The sequence below is a fragment of the Clytia hemisphaerica genome, unplaced genomic scaffold (genome assembly GCF_902728285.1).
Source record: "Clytia hemisphaerica strain Z4C2 unplaced genomic scaffold, Clytia hemisphaerica genome assembly, whole genome shotgun sequence".
NCBI lineage: Eukaryota > Metazoa > Cnidaria > Hydrozoa > Leptothecata > Clytiidae > Clytia > Clytia hemisphaerica.
Window position 1 is genome coordinate 111,549 of NW_027103504.1, and position 20,740 is coordinate 132,288.

General features: G+C 34.3%; 1 protein-coding gene and 2 long non-coding RNA genes across 3 annotated transcripts; all 3 read right to left on the reverse strand.

Annotated features, from left to right (window-relative positions):
- Positions 1 to 6,146: 6,146 nt before the first annotated feature.
- LOC136798832 (uncharacterized) lies at positions 6,147 to 7,167 on the reverse strand. The gene is made up of 2 exons (XR_010845438.1): positions 6,433 to 7,167; positions 6,147 to 6,232 (listed from the first exon to the last, which is right to left on the reverse strand). It is a non-coding gene; the product is annotated as an uncharacterized lncRNA (long non-coding RNA).
- A 2,373-nt stretch (positions 7,168 to 9,540) lies between these two features.
- On the reverse strand, positions 9,541 to 10,110 carry LOC136798833 (uncharacterized). The gene is made up of 2 exons (XR_010845439.1): positions 9,827 to 10,110; positions 9,541 to 9,626 (listed from the first exon to the last, which is right to left on the reverse strand). It is a non-coding gene; the product is annotated as an uncharacterized lncRNA (long non-coding RNA).
- Positions 10,111 to 10,204: 94 nt separating this feature from the next.
- LOC136798842 (ATP-dependent DNA helicase pif1-like) lies at positions 10,205 to 11,452 on the reverse strand. The gene is made up of 3 exons (XM_067055515.1): positions 11,143 to 11,452; positions 10,629 to 10,939; positions 10,205 to 10,243 (listed from the first exon to the last, which is right to left on the reverse strand). The coding sequence occupies exons 1-3, from the start codon at positions 11,450 to 11,452 to the stop codon at positions 10,205 to 10,207; spliced, it is 660 nt and encodes a 219-aa protein (XP_066911616.1).
- Positions 11,453 to 20,740: the final 9,288 nt, after the last annotated feature.

Below are 20,740 nucleotides of genomic sequence, written 5' to 3' on the forward strand. Positions count from 1 at the left end.
GAAAATCTCTCATGGATCAAAACACTACCCTCAACACCATCACACCCCAATTGCTCGACCGACAATACCAACAAATATGATACAAAACAGACGAAACATTCAAACAAACAACTATACAAAGAAAAAGAAAATGGCAAGATGAAGACAAAAGCCTAGAGTCAGGTGTGGTACCAAGAGTAAGCACTCTCTGGCGCCCGCGAGCCACCCGTCATCTTTACCAAAGAAGAAATAGTGTTGATCAGACACTATTTCGTACATAAAAACAGAGAAAAGGGATTAAAAGAAAACAAATTGTAAACAAAAAAGTTTAAAATCTCTGACCATACAGTGAAGTACAGCCGAAAGAAAGAGAAGAAGTTGAAAGGTTGACCGAGAGCCCGGTTCGGAACCCCGTAACCGAGTGGCCGTACGCATTGGAAACAAATTAGGAGATGAGACAAACTCAACAAACTTAGACACAAACTACAAATATAGGAAAGAACTGTTGTCTATTGCTCGTTCCGACATCGACTTTTTATTTCTGCCTATCTTCTCTGAGGCTCTTTTCTGACCCCCTGGTGACCTTTCTGACTTATTTACTATGTTTTCTGACTGTTTTAAAGTGTTTTAACTGACCTTGAAATATCGACCCGACCGGGATTCGAACCCACCAAATGAAAGAGTTTCTGATCAGAAACCCAGCGCGCTATCCGTTGAGCCACACTCGCACAGCAGAACACAAAATTTGGAAATACTTATTGAATGAATAAAAAGACGGGGTAATGTTATTATAATATGGGTAAAATTGCCCCTTTTTTAACCTGACTGAAATTCGAGCCGTTACTAGCAACCCTGCGGGGCTCAGGGCGCCGAGTATGCACCCGGCACAGTGACAAGCCGTTACTTGCAACCCTGACCTAAACAATCCCAAACAGCAAAACCCCCGGAAAATTTAAAATGTCGGAATGAGCATTAGACAAGAGTTTTTTCCACAAATATACTGGGGAGAGAAAAAGATACAACACATTGAAATATAAAACGACTCTATCGATTAAAAATAAATGAAAATTAGTAAATTAGTAAAAAAGAAACAGTGACAAGTCCAAAAATTTTTTTTTATTTAGATACTCCTTGACTATATATATTGTATTGTATATTTGTATGTTTTTTGATGTATTTGTCCCCATTTTATATATATTTTGATGAACTTGTGTAAATAATTGTACGGAAGTGTGTTTATCAAATAACTTTTTTTGCAATTCATTGTTTCTTCACTATTACTTTTCTTCTATCTTTATTTGGATTAGGTTCTTCTTTCACATACCACAATTCAAATTCCCTTAAAAACTTTTTGCTAAATTACCCTCTGTTTCGGAATGATTAAAACATTTAAAATACCAAAAAAATCGTAAATATACTTAATTAACAAAAATATTCTAAACTTTTTTCGTTTTTATCAGTTTGAATTATTATATATCAATACTTTTCTTTTTCTAAAATGACAGATATTACATATCTTCACTATATAATATAATATGCTTATGAAAAAGAGTGCCATTTAATTCTAAGCAGGAGGAAACTTTTTCATTTCTCTCCTCATAATCTGATGATTTTTTTGCATGCTGATTTAGAGAAGAAGACTTTTGAAGTATATGTGGATCTTCCAATTTTTTAATGTTACACTTTTACCTATAAAGTATCATTTTTTGCTTAGATTTTCCTATAGTTTTATTGCTAAAAAAGGCTTTTTCAGTACTTAAAACTGCCTGATTTTTCTAAATTTTTGTGCCCTTCTGGTCCAACCCCCGGGGGGTCACTCATATGATCTGGCCTACGTCATTTGCCGCGCTTAAGGGTGGGGTTTTTCAGCATCCCAAAATGCATCGTAAGGGTGTGTTTCTGTGAGATTTTACTGCAAGGGTCGAATTTTAAAACAAATTCAAAATAATTGTTAAAAAGAAAGGTTTTTACTTCTTGTTTGTTTGAAAATGTTTCTATTGTCTGATGATTACAGCTGACAAGAATAATTTTCTCAGTTTTTCTTTGAAACAGAAAATTTCCCAAGCTTCTTCTTTCACGCAGATTTAGAACTGAGAAATATAGTGCACTATAAGGGTTGGGTAAATCAAGAGAAAATGCACTGAAAGGGTACCTTTTCAGCCATATTGAACTGCACTGTAAGCGTTGTTACTAAAAGTGGTAACACATGGTAACAGGGGGTAACACTAGGGTAACAGGGGGTAACACATGGGTAACAGGGGTAACACTAGGGTAACAGGGGTAACACATGGTAACAGTTTGAAAATGGTGGCTCTGAGGGGTCGGAAATTTGAAAATTGACTTAACCAATGTTGTTGGTGAATACAATGATAGAATGAATGATGCTGGTCAATGCAATGATGGTGTTGCTGGTGAATGTAATGCTGGAATCAATGGTGCTGGTGAATTCAATGTTGGAATCAATGGTGCAGGTGACTGAAATGATGGAATCGATGTTGCTGGTGAATGCAATGATGGTGTTACTGGTGAATGCAATGATGGAATCAATGGTGCTGGTGAATGCAATGGTGGAATCAATGGTGCAGGTGACTGAAATGATGGAATTGATGTTACTGGTGAATGCAATGATGGTGTTACTGGTGAATGCAATGATGGAATCAATGGTGCTGGTGAATGTAATGCTGGAATCAATGGTGCTGGTGAATTCAATGTTGGAATCAATGGTGCAGGTGACTGAAAGATGGAATCGATGTTACTGGTGAATGCAATGATGGTGTTACTGGTGAATGCAATGATGGAATCAATGGTGCTGGTGAATGCAATGGTGGAATCAATGGTGCAGGTGACTGAAATGATGGAATCGATGTTACTGGAAATTTTTATTTGATTTTTTTGATGACTTAAATAATCTATAAGATCATTGAAATAGAACTTTAACAATAAATTTTATGTACAAACAGTATGAAGTAAGCCCTGAGTATACTAGTGTATCAATCCATCATTTCAGTCACCTACACCATTGATTCCACCATTGAATTCACCAGCAACATTGATTCCATCATTGCATTCACCAGTAACACCATCATTGCATTCACCAGCAACGTCGATTCCATCATTTCAGTCACCTGCACCATTGATTCCACCATTGCATTCACCAGCACCATTGATTCCATCATTGCATTCACCAGTAACACCATCATTGCATTCACCAGCAACATCGATTCCATCATTTCAGTCACCTGCACCATTGATTCCAACATTGAATTCACCAGCACCATTGATTCCAGCATTACATTCACCAGCACCATTGATTCCATCATTGCATTCACCAGTAACACCATCATTGCATTCACCAGCAACATCGATTCCATCATTGCATTGACCAGCATCATTCATTCTACCATTGTATTCACCAACAACATTGGTTAAGTCAATTTTCAAATTTCCGACCCCTCAGAGCCACCATTTTCAAACTGTTACCATGTGTTACCCCTGTTACCCTAGTGTTACCCCTGTTACCCATGTGTTACCCCCTGTTACCCTAGTGTTACCCCCTGTTACCATGTGTTACCACTTTTAGTAACAACGCACTGTAAGGGTACGATTTTGAAAAACAGATTTTGCGCGGCACATATCGACGTTTCGAAATCGAGTGGCCCCCCGGGGCCCAACCATGGTAGGCCCTCAGGTGACTCTCACATAGCTGCATCACTAAAATAGTAGCCAACCTCTGACCTTCAGTCTCCTACCTTCCTAAAAACTTACTGAAAACCCTGAAACCCACCAACAGCACAAAGTTCGTCTTTCACCTGGCGTAATGCAACAATGGTGTCTTCTTTGAGGTTTGATCCGCGAATCGATAGCAAATATTTTTGTTTATAGAGAAACCTCGTTCTGGCACAACATTCCCATGACTGATGGAGAGGACTTTTTTGGCTAATGAAAACAGTTGTTGGTACTTGATACTACGGACTTCATTTTTGATCTTTCCAAGCATTCCAGTACTCGCCCACCCTTATGTGTTTCTCGTTTGATGATTTTGTAGATGGAAAGATTTCACAATATCTCAATGCATGTTCCCAATAGCTGGTTTGCTTGCATTCAGATTCTATTAGCTTTTTTTCAGCTTCAGCTTCGTCTGTGATCAAGTACATTGATTGAGGAATTTCTTCTCGCTGGTACATTCTCCATTGATGTCTTATCATGTCCATGATTTCAGTGGACGACTTCTCTGGAGACACTTGAAATAAATGATTTGCCTTGGTACCCAGTATATCAGTTATCTTTATAGCGAGATTAGCAATAGCATTCAATGACATTCAGTCATTCCTTTTCAGTGTGCTCAAATATTGAGCATATTCAATGACTTTATTGTTGAATGGAAAATTTCACTACCAAATAGTGTAAACATTTAGATAGTATTTTTAAGGAATAAATGACGCTCATAGTAATAACTAAAATAACTTAACACTAATCTAAATATAATCATAGATATTATGCTCAATACACTCCATAATTTCATTAGAGTTAGTTTTCTGAAACAATAAATTCAAGATATGAAAAATTATGAATTTTTTTAGTATTTGACAAATATTATGAAAATTATGAAAATGACAACGTTTGGGAACCCTGACTAGCCTAGTTAACTAAGCCCGTATTCACAAGGCTAGGACACACGGCTTATGGCAATGTAGCGTTTTCGGCGCTTTAAAGATTGTTTATATTTACGGAATGCTATTCGTCGTAAAGACAGCAAAAGTTGCTTGTTTCCAGAATGGCAAATAATAAAGTAAGGATTTGTGATTGAACATTGACTATCGTATGTGGCAATATACAAGAGAGAGTAATTGTACAGATCCTATGCTGTAGTTCTGTATTCTGATTGGATTGAATGACATGATATTGTATTATACTGGATATATGATAGACAGTTCTTGGTTTTTGACTGGTTGTGGTTTCTTGTTGTTTTATGAATTTGAGACTTTATGCTCGATTTTACAGACAGTGACATCTTTCATTTTCGAAGAACATAAAATTGTCGGTGCTTATTGTCAGTGACAGCTATACGAATTCAAGACTCAAGAAAATGTTTTTTTTGGGGGGGATTGATTACATTGTTTTGTATACGGTATTTTAGCAGCCTGCTAGTCTAAAGTAATTTTTATTTATTTTGTTGAAGGTTATTTTTATGATGAGCTTTGTTAAAATCATACAAAATACTTTTATGTCAAATCACAAAATTATCACTCAAGAAACGAATTTGTCTCTTGTTGACTTTTCCATAAAACACGAACATAACTTTTTGAAAAAAATGAACAAATTTTTCCTTCACTCTCCATCGGCACACTTTACAATAGAATTTCATTTTATATTTTACAAAAGGAGCACATAAACTGTAAGACGGAGAGTTTGTTTATCTAATCTTACAACTAGCCATAGCTTTCACTAACTGCCACCCGCTACAGATGCCTATTTATAAGCATTTATAAAGCCTAATTAATGCTTATTAAAGCCTTTTAATGATTTATAGCGAAAGTTTGGAAATGATTATAGGAATAATTCGAATGATTCTTCTCAAAAGCATTTTCTTTGAGATATCAACGATAATAAAGCTAACATAAATGAAATATATTTTTTTCTAAAAACGTGAATTACTTTTACGAATAATAAAATACGAATCTTAAAATATTCATTAGCAAAAGTGTCCAGGTAGAGTCAATTACAGATACCAAAACACTCAAAAGATATGCAACTAAATTCCAATCGATTTGTAATATAAATGACCCATAGTAGAACCAAACAGCATAAGTAAGAAATGCTATGAGCCAGAAACATAACGAGCAGGAACCAAAAATTGACAGGTAGCAACGTACTTAAGAGTTTTTCCAAGGTTTAACAAAGGATATCGTGATCCATAATTGTTTACATTAAAAGGATTTACCAGTAATCTAGAAGCTGTAACAGCGCCGTGTAAAGGATGGAAAATGATATGACGTAACGTGGTAATAGTAGCAGTAACGAGGCAATATTGATGAGCAGAAACAGGAATTAACAGGAAATAGGTATCCAGGACTTTTTCCAAACGCCATGACAAGGGATCTCATGGACAAAATTGATATGCCAGTTATCTTGCAGTTGTAACACAGCAATATCGTGTAGAAGTATGGAAAATCATGACGTAACGTGGTAATCGTAGCAGTAACGAGGCAATATTGCGTTGTCAAAGTAAATGAATCCTCTTTCATAAGATAAGCTTAGATGGAAAATAAAAAACATGAAATTAGATGATAATATGGTGAGTGTACTAAAATTTCCTTAAAATAGTTCTCAATTTTCTTAATTTCCCAAATAGTGCCTGGTAAGTATCAACAAGAACACAGGTTAAACATAAAAGATTAATAAAACCAAGTCCTATAAAAGTACATAATGAAAATTAAAATTATTTGTACTTACTGTCAAAGTTCCATAATACAGGATTTTTAAGCATTGTTGTTGGGAGTGGAGTATGCTGAATGACGATTGTCGAATAATTTTCGTTACAGCGGAATTTTGTTGCCAATTCAATCACCAAAAATAATCACTTTTGTCCATATTCATTCATTGTTCTACTATTATCATTTTTATCATTGTTCATTATTGTTCTGTGATAAAGATTAAACATCAATTCACATTCACATTATTGTAATCAACTTAGAACTTGGAAGTAATAAATGTAAATTCAATCAATCAAATAAAATTTGTACAAAGTCATAAATAATACGTAATTTCAATAATTCTGTATAAAAATATAATATCCTTCAAATTTATTATAAAGATATAAAAAAATTCATGTATTACAAAACAATATAATATTCTATAAGTTAGGATAAACAACTAAAAAAATAAAAAATAAAATATAAAAAAAATAATGTAAGGATTTGAAAAGTCTAGGCAAGGCTTCTACTCATGATCAAGATATTTAAAGTACAGAGTATCCCATGAAAAATTCCTCTTAAAACAAAAGAATGTTTTCATCTATTGTTCTGGGGAATTTTTTATAGTACATTCTGTAGTTGGACCAGTTTTGAAATCTTTCTTATCTTAAATTCATCAATTTTTTCATGATAAAAAGTACTAAATAATTTCACTCGTTGGATAAGAATGTATTTCAAAGGAAGAGAAAATAAAGGAGAAAAGAAAAGAAAATATTGCTTTTTGCAAATACCCTTTTTGCCCTGAGCCCCCCCCGTGCAATGATTTGACATGACATATACTAAATTATTCCATCTAATACTTCTAAGGCTTGTTTCGTGCTGCTAATTCTTCTAGTCTGCTTTCTTCGCGTACTCTAAATTTGAATCTTTTACCGTCACTCAATTTATTGATTCTTTCGAATGGAAATGATTCAATTACCATGTCATTTAGCTTTTTCACACGTGATAATGCAACATAAGTTAAACCATCCATGCTTTCTTTCTTTCCCAAATCCACTACAACTTTATCCAATGTAAGACCTTGAGATTTATGAATAGTTATCGACCATGCAAGTTTCAAAGGTATTTGCATTCTTTCTTCTGTACGTTATCTTCAGATGAAGTTTCTATAATAGGCACAATTGGAACACAATTATCTTCGTCATCAAAAAAACTTGGCCCTGTATATCTATCAAATTTTACTATAACAGCTATAGGAAGCGCGGTGGCAAGTGGTTTCTTTGGAATATTATGTCTTTGACAATGCCTAAACTTCCGTTACAAAGTCCCCACATCTGACCACAAGTTTCTTGTAAGCATACTTTGGCACCTTTGGCAAGAAAACTTCATTTGCTAAACCCAATTCTTCTGAGGATGACTTTGATGCACTTGGTGGAGTATTTTTTGCTTTAATGACTGCAATGGGTGATTGTAAAGAATCCAACATTTTCCCATTATGTTCTCTGACAATTCATTTGCAAAGGATAGCCTGATGTATTTATTATAGTCAACAGGGTTTTTTTCAGGTGTCTGGTCAAGAAAAATTCCAGTCTTCCATGTTGATTTTCCATTTCTCAAATTTTTCAAAGCTTTTAAATTTCTTTTGTGATCATCCTCACCAGCAGATCTCATATTTGCTTTAAGTTTTACGACAGTTCTGAAACAACAATAGGCCAGATAACCTGCAACTGCAATTTCATTTTTTGGAAAAGAATGGTACAATACATCATCCATGACTGGTGGTAACTGTGCAACATCTCCTACTAATATAATAGATATTCCACCAAACAAAGTTTCTAATTTTCCTGTTGCTTGACGACAGCGACTATCTATCCAGCCTAGCAATCTTTGGCCTACTACAGAGATTCATCAATAATAATATACTCTATGTCTTTAAGGTCAGTTTGTAAATTGTCAAGTGACTTTCCTTTGAGTTCATGCTTTAACTTGCTTCGAATTGGCAGTTGAGAGTGCTGTGCAATGTTCTTCATTAATATTAAAGGCAGCAATACCAAAATAAGATGTCAATAAACACTTTTTGTCAAGGAGTTTTTTAATGCAATTGATTAAATATGACTTTCCACTCCCTGCAATCCCAGTAATTATCATTTGTAAAGAGTCTGCATTGGTATTTTGGGCATGGTTATGTACAATATTGTAAGCTTGGAGCTGTTCTTCATTCAAGTTTTCTACCTGATATTGACTATAATCTATGAGATTTTCGTTTTCAAAAGTCTTTTTCTTTTCTTCAATCCAAAAGGGCATTGCATTAATTTGCTCTTGAGTATAAGAATCAAAAGAATCAGTCCAATACTCTTGATTTTCTGAAGAAACATTATTGGGCATGGAATTCAGGTCAGCTATATCCATTAAAACTAGCCATAGCTTTCACTAACTGCCACCCGCTACAGATGCCTATTTATAAGCATTTATAAAGACTAATTAATGCTTATTAAGGCTTTTTAATGCTTTATAGCGAAAGTTTGGAAATGATTATAGGAATAATTCGAATGATTCTTCTCAAAAGCATTTTCTTTGAGATATCAACGATAATAAAGCTAACATAAATGAAATATATTTTTTCTAAAAACGTAAATTACTTTTACAAATAATAAAATACGAATCTTAAAATATTCATTAGCAAAAGTGTCCTGGTAGAGTCAATTACAGATACAAAACACTCAAAAGACATGCACTATATTCCATCGATTTGTAATATAAATGACCCATAGTAGAACCAACAGCATAAGTAAGAAATGCTATGAGCCAGAAACATAACGAGCAGGAACCAAAAATTGACAGGTAGCAACGTACTTAAGAGTTTTTCCAAGGTTTAACAAAGGATATCGTGATCCATAATTGTTTACATTAAAAGGATTTACCAGTAATCTAGAAGCTGTAACAGCGCCGTGTAAAGGATGGAAAATGATATGACGTAACGTGGTAATAGTAGCAGTAACGAGGCAATATTGATGAGCAGAAACCAGGAATTAACAGGAAATAGCGTATCCAGGACTTTTTCCAACGCCATGACAAGGGATCTCATGGACAAAATTGATATGCCAGTTATCTTGCAGTTGTAACACAGCAATATCGTGTAGAAGGATGGAAAATCATGACGTAACGTGGTAATCGTAGCAGTAACGAGGCAATATTGCGTTGTCAAAGTAAATGAATCCTCTTTCATAAGATAAGCTTAAATGGAAAATAAAAAACATGAAATTAGATGATAATATGGTGAGTGTACTAAAATTTCCTCAAAATAGTTCTCAATTTTCTTAATTTCCCAAATAGTGACTGGTAAGTATCAACAAGAACACAGGTTAAACATAAAAGATTAATAAAACCAAGTCCTATAAAAGTACATAATGAAAATTAAAATTATTTGTACTTACTGTCAAAGTTCCATAATACAGGATTTTTAAGCATTGTTGTTGGGAGTGGAGTATGCTGAATGACGATTGTCGAATAATTTTCGTTACAGCGGAATTTTGTTGCCAATTCAACCACCAAAAATAATCACTTTTGTCCATATTCATTCATTGTTCTACTATTATCATTTTTATCATTGTTCATTATTGTTCTGTGGTAAAGATTAAACATCAATTCACATTCACATTATTGTAATCAACTTGGAACTTGGAAGTAATAAATGTAAATTCAATCAATCAAATAAAATTTGTACAAGTCATAAATAATACGTAATTTCAATAATTCTGTATAAAAATATAATATCCTTCAAATTTATTATAAAGATATAAAAAAATCATGTATTACAAAACATATAATATTCTATAGTTAGGATAAAACAACTAAAAAAAAAAATAATATAAAAATGTAGGATTTAAAAGTCTAGGCAAGGCTTCTACTCATGATCAAGATATTTAAAGTACAGAGTATCCCATGAAAAATTCCTCTTAACAAAAGAATGTTTTCATCTATTGTTCTGGGGAATTTTTTATAGGACACCCTGTAGTTGGACCAGTTTTGAAATCTTTCTTATCTAAATTCATCAATTTTTTCATGATAAAAGTACTAAATAATTTCACTCGTTGGATAAGAATGTATTTCAAAGGAAGAGAAAATAAAGAGAAAAGAAAGAAAATATTGCTTTTTGCAAAATACCCTTCCTGCCCTGACCCCCCCCCCGTGCAATGATTTTGACATGACATATACTAAATTATTCCATCTAATTACTTCTAAAGGCTTGTTTCGTGCTGCTAATTCTTCTAGTCTGCTTCTCTTCTCGCGTACTCTAAATTTGAATCTTTTACCGTCACTCAATTTATTGATTCTTTCGAATGGAAATGATTCAATTACCATGTCATTTAGCTTTTTCACACGTGATAATGCAACATAAGTTAAACCATCCATGCTTTCTTTCTTTCCCAAATCCACTACAACTTTATCCAATGTAAGACCTTGAGATTTATGAATAGTTATCGACCATGCAAGTTTCAAAGGTATTTGCATTCTTTCTTTCTGTACGTTATCTTCAGATGAAGTTTCTATAATAGGCACAATTGGAACACAATTATCTTCGTCATCAAAAAACTTGGCCCTGTATATCTATCAAATTTTACTATAACAGCTATAGGAAGCGCAGGTGGCAAGTGGTTTCTTTGGAATATTATGTCTTTGACAATGCCTAAACTTCCGTTACAAAGTCCCACATCTGACCACAAGTTTCTTGTAAGCATTACTTTGGCACCTTTGGCAAGGAAAACTTCATTTGCTAAACCAAATTCTTCTGAGGATGATTTTGATGCACTTGGTGGAGTATTTTTTGCTTTAATGACTGCAATGGGTGATTGTAAAGAATCCAACATTTTCCCATTATGTTCTCTGACAACTTCATTTGCAAAGGATAGCCTGATGTATTTATTATAGTCAACAGGGTTTTTTTCAGGTTGTCTGGTCAAGAAAAAATTCCAGTCTTCCATTGTTGATTTTCCATTTCTCAAATTTTTCAAAGCTTTTCTAAATTTCTTTTGTGACTCATCCTCACCAGCAGATCTCATATTTGCTTTAAGTTTTACGACAGTTCTGAAACAACAATAGGCCAGATAACCTGCAACTGCAATTTCATTTTTTGGAAAAGAATGGTACAATACATCATCCATGACTGGTGGTAACTGTGCAACATCTCCTACTAATATAATAGATATTCCACCAAACAAAGTTTCTAATTTTCCTGTTGCTTGACGACAGCGACTATCTATCCAGCCTAGCAATCTTTGGCCTACTACAGAGAATTCATCAATAATAATATACTCTATGTCTTTAAGGTCAGTTTGTAAATTGTCAAGTGACTTTCCTTTGAGTTCATGCTTTAACTTGCTTCGAATTGGCAATTTGAGAGTGCTGTGCAATGTTCTTCCATTAATATTAAAGGCAGCAATACCAAAATAAGATGTCAATAAACACTTTTTGCCAAGGAGTTTTTTAATGCAATTGATTAAATATGACTTTCCACTCCCTGCAATCCCAGTAATTATCATTTGTAAAGAGTCTGCATTGGTATTTTGGGCATGTTATGTACAATATTGTAAGCTTGGAGCTGTTCTTCATTTAAGTTTTCTACCTGATATTGACTATAATCTATGAGATTTTCGTTTTCAAAAGTCTTTTTCTTTTCTTCAATCCAAAAGGGCATTGCATTAATTTGCTCTTGAGTATAAGAATCAAAAGAATCAGTCCAATACTCTTGATTTTCTGAAGAAACATTATTGGGCATGGAATTCAGGTCAGCTATATCCATCCAATCTTCACGTAAAAAAATATTTTCACTTTCTTCCTCTATATTTTCCTCATCTTCGACCTGATATTCAAATTGTTTGCATTGATGTAATGCCATTCTCCAATTGGAACTAATTCTCTTCCTAAAGAGCTGTTAATGAATTCTTTCCATTTCTGGCAATATGTCTCATTTGTTGCTTGTAACCTTCCCAGAGACTGTCTACAGAATCATTCCATGGTTTGTACTTGATCAATTGGAATTTACAAAATAAAGGATAACTGTCACTCTTTGGGTTTGGACTATAATTTGGAAAAGTACGAACAACAACTGCCTTTTTCCTCTTTTGAATCTTTTTGTCTTTAGCACCTATTTTCCAGTTCGAAACAAAATCTATGAGGTTACTTTGCCTAATCTCATTGTCTTCATAAACATATCTGGAAGCATAATCATCTAAGAAAGAGGTTTTGGTTTCAACGCCATCATTGTCAATTTTCATTTGTCTTGATCCCTCAAGAGAGCAACTTACAACATCAAATGAAGAGCAATGTAGTTTCAAAGACATAATTTGATGCATTACTTCTTGAGCACTAAAGTCTCTTTCACCGACAGATTTGATAATCAGTTTTCGAAAAATATTACCAGAAGTTTCCTTTCCTGAAAGATTACCAATGACAGATGTAAATGCTTCTTTTGCGACATCAGATATCTTTTCTGCTTTTGATGCATACTTGGCAATATAATTCAAGCAAGCATTGTGGTCAAGGATAATTTGTATATCGCAATTAGCCCTCCATGATTGTAATTGAAGCTGTTGATGTCTATTCATTCTAGAATCATTTCTTTTCAGAACAATGTTTGGAACATACTTTTCACTGCCTCTCTTCAATTTTACTTTTTCAAAGGTTAAATGTGTTTTCTCGCAGCATTCAAAAGGAAATTTAAAACGACATTCCTGTTTGTCATTCTTAGTTCTTAAACAATAGGCTGAACTACATTTTGTATGCCGTTGCACGCTATTTGCTAGATCTATGTAATCTTGTTCTAAATCCTCTTCAGGTATATCCTCAAGTCTTTTTTTGCATGGATGAACATTTGGCTTTTCCCATTCATCAACAGGTCCTTCAATTGGATTCATAGCTGTCATTAAAGAATCTACATAATCACAGATTTGCCTTTCAGCATTGTTTCCCTCGATTACAGCAAGATTTAAAAGAGTATTATTTTCAAGGTCAATCTCTGTTTGATTTGATAAAGTTTGTTGAGCCAAAAAACCTTGCAGAGCCTTCTCAGTCAACTCACATATTCCCGGATCATCTTTCAATTTTGCTAAACCGTGACAATGTATAGAACCACGCATAACAGCAAATTCAAACCTATACCAATGCCATTCTGCATTTAAAGATTCATATAACCAATGTTTTACAAAACTTTTTACTCGTTCAGTGAAGAGCCAATCTACTATATGAGGATTATCAACAATGTTTTGTCTAAAATCAGCAGATTCAGATTCGTCATTTGAAGAAAATAAATCATGAATGTCTGGCCAGTGAAAATCAGCCATACTCAATGTCCAAAATATAGTTGGCGTGCCCATTTGTGTTATCGTGGCTTTTAATTTTTCCTTGACATCACACCAATAGGCATTCGTACCTGTTACATTCTTCGAGTATCTTTGTAGTTTTTTCATTACTACGTAGTGATCATTATCCCTAACAAGATCTTGTAAATCTTCAATGCTCAAATTAGCTTCACCTGGATTTTGCTTGATAAAAAAATTTCCTTGACTAATCAATCTTTTTCTATACAGCATATTGAAGCCCCAAAAGGAAAATCTTGGATGAGATGCAAATCTATAAAACCATTTTCCTTTGTCATCAATTTCGGCAAATTTGATTAAATGTTTCAATTTTTCAGCAAAACTCTCTGTTTCACTTTTTGCTATTTCCCTTATGATTGCAGGATTAGTTGGGTCACCTTTTGTGTCTGGAAACAATGTTGGAAATGCAAGACTTGCTAAGTAGGGTGTATTGAATTCACTAAGTGGAGTACTTCCTATATCAACTTCAGTTTTTGTATTCAAAATTTCACTTTTTGTTAAGTCAGCTTCCTTTGCTTTCTTTAGTTTAGATGGTAAGAAACTTTTCATTTCAGTGTTTTCATCAAAAACACGTTCATCGTTATCATCATTAACTGGACCTAAATCTGGTAATTCTTCATTTTCACTGACATCTTCATTTTCGTTGTCACTTTCATTTTCTTCGCCGCTCTCAATATCATTTTTCTCATTCATTTGTACGTGCAAGTCTGGTAAGTCAACAAATCCATTTTCAGGCAGCTTTTGTAGCCTTTCCATATCTATATTGATTTCACTATATAGAAAATTATTAGGTTCACCTTGTTCATTTTTTCCTGTCAGCCATAATAACGCCTGTAAAATCTTTTCGCGTCTAACGACAAGTTCTTTTGACGTATTATTTTTCCCATTTATTTTAAAAATCATTATAGGAATGTCGCTGGGCTCTCGTGGTAGGACATCTGCAATTTTTTGAACATTATGAGGCAAATTTAAAACGTGACCTTTATAAGCTCTCTGACCTCCTCTTGGTCGGGTATACACTTGCATTACAGGAAAAGCTCTAGCAATAAGCATTTCTTCGATTTGCGTGAGACCTTTCAGTGCTTCTGGTACTTGACTTGGTTTCATATTATTCTCAGAACTGAATTTTTTGGGAGTACCTTTGTCTCTTTTGCAACGTGTACAAATGTAATCATTGACTGAGTTTACTTTTGATGTAATTTTTATTGGCCAGGATTCAAAACATGTTTGACATTGAACAATTGAAAACTTTATAGATTTCTGAAAATCTTTCATGTTTTTACTCATGTTGTGATCAATTTCGGTTTCTTGGGAATTTAATCCTTTATCTTGTTTTTTAGAACAATGTTTTTCTTTCAGCTTCTGAGAGTCATATTTTGCCTTTCGTTTTTCAGGGTTGTATGATTTTTGATGCTGTTCTTTACGTTTTGTGGGGTCGTATTCTGCTTTATATTTTGCGGGGTCGTATTCTGCTTTACGTTTTATGGGATCGTATTTTGCTTTACGTTTTATGAGATTGTACTCTGCTTTTTGTTTGTGAGGGTCATAAGAATTTTGATGTCGCTCTTTACGTTTCAAAGGGTCATACTTTGCCTTTCTATTTTCATGTCCAATTTTTGGCTTCTGGTTTTGTTTTGAAGGATCAATGTGTATCCTTTTGTCAATTTTTTTGAATAAATCATCAAGCTTTACTTTTTTATTATTACTATTACTATTACAAAGTCCTTCATAGTTGACAAATTTTCTCTTTCGATTTGGATATTCTTTCTTGATTTCATCAGTCTGAATATTTTTCTTAAAGATGACTTCTTCTGGATTAAAATTTGCTGTGACATTAGCAGTTGCATCATGCACCACAAAGTCTGTTTCCTCATCAGTTTTTTTATAAAAAGCAAAAAACCATCCTTTATCCATTTCTGAAAACATTGCATTAAGATTTTCAAAAATTAATTTTTCAGGGTTCAAATCATCAATGTAAATCCATTTGTTCTCGATAAATACACCGCATGCAAAGTGAAAACCTAGATTTCTAACAACGGCTTGTAATCTATAAGTATCTCCTTTCACGGTAATTTGATCAAAAAATGTACAACTGTTGTGAATTGTAGAACTAAATTCTATCAACAAATAACATGGAAGGTCAACAGATTGATGCTGGGCAGGAATATTTACAGAACAAGTATTACAATAAACTTCTGTACTTGGATCGAGAGCTCTATTCACACAATCTGGCCAGTTGTTTGGGTCAATAGTAATCTCTGGATATAACAAGTCTGTAAGAAGTGCAACAATTATTCCTGTCTTACTATGTCTCTCGTTATCACAAACAGGGCAAATTCCTCGAACGTCAAATCTCGTTTCAAAAAATCTTTTCTCTCCTTCTGATAATGTCATGAAAAGGTTATCTGAAAAAAGCTCTGTAAACTGTGCATCACTATTTCTTCTAGCATACGTACCACAATTTTCAATAATTTTTGACCATATTGGTTCTCGAATTTCATCCAGCAGTCTAAACGCATTACTTTTGACGTTGGTGATATCATTTTCAATTGGAATTTCCATCGAACCACTTATAATAAGCAAATAAAAGAATTCACTTAATTCGTCAAATGAGAATTTTGCTTTAATTTCAGGAAGAAGCAGGCGATAACTTATTTCAAGAAAACAATCAACAGCGCAAGAATATGTACGACCCCTAGTTGTTCTACATGAATTTTGAAAATGCGCAACACTCAATGCTGTATCTAAATCAATTAATAAATCCTCCTGTTCCATGACCGTAAAAAGTTTTCAATTCGAATAGATTTTCAAGTGCTACTTCAAATTCTACTTCAAATTTTCATGGAACACAATTTAAGCCCCTTTCAGCCTATTAATACCAAGTCTTTTTCCCTTTTTATTGCAATCAGTAGTGACCTTGTTTCAAACAAATTATGAATTAAGTTACTGTAATTCCTTTACTCTTTGATTTACTTTCAATCAGCTTGAGGGTGCTACTCAAACTGGGTTTGACAGTGTTTATCCCAGTCCTGAGTTTCCTCTCAGAACTGTGGCAGTTTGAACGTCCGGGACAAACTGTTTGGGTCGAAAAATGAATCAATCTGAATGTCTAAGACAGGAGACAGATTGCAATTTGACTGTCAGCAAATTCACTGATTGGTATATGTATATATCTTGTTTAATCCCAAAGTCAAAAGTAAATGCGTTTTGACTGCAGGAGGAGAGAACTTGAATTAAAAAGAACTTCCAGAAACTTCTCCATTCCATTTCCTGCATGTTGACCAATCGGGCAAAACTTTACAAGCGGAATAGAACGTACTGTCGAAAGCTGAGTAAAATGCCCGCGGCGCCTGCTATAAAAAAGAGAAAGTTTTTAGGCTAGCAACTGCCGTCCCGGAAAAAAACCGAACATTTACGGAAGAGACTAACTACGGGGATGCTTGCGCGACAAAACACAAACAACAAAATTTCGAGATTCCAGTCCAATATCTATGCGTGAAACTATGAGTGCCTCCTCGTCCCTGCGCTCCTGCGGGGGCAATAAGAGCCAATCAGAAGATAGAAAAAAAGACAAAATAAAAAAATTCTAAAGAATGTTTTGATATTATGTTCTGTGTTTGGTGTGATTTATTAAGTCAACGACGAATAATTATGCAAATTATGTGAGTTTACGTTATCCCTCGCCGCGAAATTTGAATTGTTGTTGTTGTCAGTTGATAAGCTACCGAGTTTACTGTCCCTAAGCTAGTTATTCAGTCACAACTTAACCATCAGATTTATCCAAGTGACTGAATCAAACTAGCTTAGATTTCTAGGCTAAACCCTGACCTAGTGACCTAAATAGTTACAGCCTTGGCCGTTCAGTGATAAAGTCCAACTTTCATAAAAATAGCTATTTACCACAATTTACATAATGGAAAAGTACAAAAACTCTCTGGAAGCATTTTTAGCTTTCCCCTAAAAGTATTAAATGTTGCAGAGCTTTTCAAATCCTTTGGGAGACGATCCCAGATTAAAGAGCCGACAAAACTCGAAGATTGCAAACCGAACTTGACAGTGTTTACTGGAGGTAGCATAAGCTGTTCTCCTCGTCTTAGATTGAAGCCAGAAGTTTTCATAGTAAAAAGTCTTGCTAGAAATGAGGGATTTTGTTTTTTCAAAGTTTTATAGATTTCTTCAAGGATTTTAAGAATGAATTTGATGTGAAAATATACTGTTTTAGATATAATCAATAATTGAGATAAACTAGATTCGTGATCTTGATGAACTACAGCCAATGCTCTACGTTGAATTTTCTGAATTTGCTTATTGTTGTGTTTTAGAAAATTCATCCAGATTAGTGGACAATAGTTAAAGTTTGAGAATATATAGGCGTGGCATAAAGCCTTTGCCGTTTTCAGAGGAAGAAAGGGGCGGGTGCGTCTAAGTGCGCTGATTTTATTTCCCGCATTTTGGCATTTCAATTCAATATGAGAGTTAAAGAGTTAAAGCGTAGTTTTAGCAAACTGCAACATCATTCTAACAGACTCTGGACAATAATCTGTATCTAAGAAATGAGCAAAGGATTCGGTGTATGTTTCAAAGCCATTTTTCAGATCTTCAACATTTCTCCAAGTACCAGGATGAAATGTCATCAAAAGCTCTCTTGAAAAGACTTCACCTGTTGGCCAAATCCAAAAGCGTTGACAGCCTGTAAACACAGGAACATGGTCTATTCCACACGATGTTCTTTTGGGACAATCACACTTTTTTGCCCAGTCAAACAAACTAATGTTAGGATTTTGTTCTCTTCTGGTATCACTAAGAAATTTGTCTAAGGTGTTCTGTTTAGTGACCTCATCATTTTTGGCCTTTGGGTCAAATAGTCTAAATCCACTCAGTCCAATTCTCTTAAATCTCCGACTACAATTATATAATTTACCTTTAACATTTATGAAGTTAGCAGCTGACGATGGGGTATCAACATTCCCAACTGTTTTCAAAATCAACCTTTGAGCTACTGACTGTAGTGATATTGTTGGGTCTGCTTTGTTGAGAATTTGTTTGTAGATACCAAGGAGCTCCTCGGTACTAGAATTACCTTTACAACAGTATCCTGTAATGTACTTTATCAAGGCTAACAAATCATCTGTTACAAGGGTTTGGGTATCACATTGGGCAAGCCAAGATAATGATCTAAGCAATATGTGCTGAACCATCCGAGGATGATCATTTCTCCCTTCATATCTTTGTATTTCACCTTTAGTTAGTCTAGGAGTGAAAGGATTTGTTTCTTTTCCCATGGATGTTTTAATTTCCTCATCAAACTTACCAAAATGATGTCTACAATATCTAATGACTTCCTCAATCGGTTGACCATTTGGATTTTTTTCTTTGGTGGTAATAGTTTTACGTCTGAGACAATATGAACTACATGAATGTAACAAAACCTTGTTAACTACATTGATATGAAAAGATTTAAGTTCCTCTTGGTTTCCTTGACATAGCAGGCATTTTTTTAATATATCTTTGTCAATGTTAGATAACGTTCCATGAGGTTGAGGCCAATTTTCTTTGTTTGGAATCCATTCTGATGGTTTATCATCAAAGTTTTTTTCCTGACCTCCAGCTGGATGCATAGAAACAAATTGAGGTGAGAAGACATTTTCTTCATTCAATTCATTTGTTTGCAACCATCTTTCTAGATCCTTAGCAATATTAACTCATGGATCATTTTCATCTTGTGCTAATATTGCTTTGGCAATATTATAGTGCGAGTTAGGGAAATATAAGGAGTGTGAATGAATTTGTCCACGTGATTTAGCAAATTCATATCTACTTCAACACTCATCATATTGGAACAACTCCTTTAACACTGTTTCTTTATAATTGTTATGTCTCACATCAAAATATGTTGTAATAATATGTTGATTCTGCAAAATGGCTTGGTGGCGGAACCTAGAATCACTATTGAATTTAGCTCTCATATCATTTTCTGGTTCTCCATTTATTTGGGAAAGGTATTTGATCAAAAGATTGTGTAGAGGCACCCAATGGTGCTCTGCACAACTATTGGTATCAAAGTAAGTCGGATAAACATTGTTTTCTTTTAACATAAAGAAACAAAGAGAATCCAACTCATGTTTTCTCTCTCGCCAATATGGGGCTGTGTCAACAAGGTTAGCCCCCATAGATATAGTAATTCATCCCTTGTTAGATGTTTTTCATTTATTTGTTGATTAACACAAAAACTTCATTGATTTAAAGCCTTTTGACGCAAATTAATATTCATAAGATGAAATTTTAGGAATCTGTGTACAGGCGCTCTGTTATCTTTACAATAATAGATATGCTCTATCCATTCCTCAAATTTCAAATTCCGTGCAGCCTTGATGGTATAATCACATGACCCATTAATAAATATATGGGGATAGCACATGGTAAAAAATTCTTCTGTCGAGAGTTCTGGAATAGGTTTATCTCTTCTATTGTTTTCATATAGTTTCCCAACATCTGCTACACCACCTCCTGCAAACAATTCTTCAATATTAGTATTCTCCCCAAGGAATGAACGTAATGCATTTTTAATGTTCTCATCAGCATCAGAATTTTTAAGTTGGGCTGCAAATCCAGAAGAAGTTGTCAATTCTTCATCTACAGCAAGTTTTTCAAACTGGCCAGGGGCTGGGCCTCTGTCTTCCTCAGAGTTTTCTGTAGCACTATTACCCTTAGAAACAATAGGAAGACCTTCAATAATTCCATGATGCTCAGGAATATTTAGGAGACGGTCATTGTCAATATTAACATCAAAATAATACGAATTAGGCTCATACAAAAAATATTTTCCCTTTAAAATTCTACCAGATATATGATCTCTACCCTGATATTGGGTATAACCAGGTTGAGGATTATCTAAACCAAATATTGGATAACCAAAGATTAAACCGTTAAGTGCCTCTTGTATTCTCTGTCTTGAAGCCATGTAGGCTTGTG

What these genes read in the sequence shown, in the direction of transcription:
- LOC136798842 (XM_067055515.1), bottom strand. Translation starts at nt 11,452, where the DNA reads ATGAGATCTGCTGGTGAGGATGAGTCACAAAAGAAATTTAGAAAAGCT. An exon ending in TGAAGTTTTCCTTGCCAAAG is followed by an intron (nt 10,940 to 11,142) that starts GTGCCAAAGTAA and finishes TGCCTATTATAG; the next exon opens with AAACTTCATCTGAAGATAAC. An exon ending in CACGAAACAAGCCTTTAGAA is followed by an intron (nt 10,244 to 10,628) that starts GTAATTAGATGG and finishes TTTTTTTTTTAG; the next exon opens with TTGTTTTATCCTAACTATAG.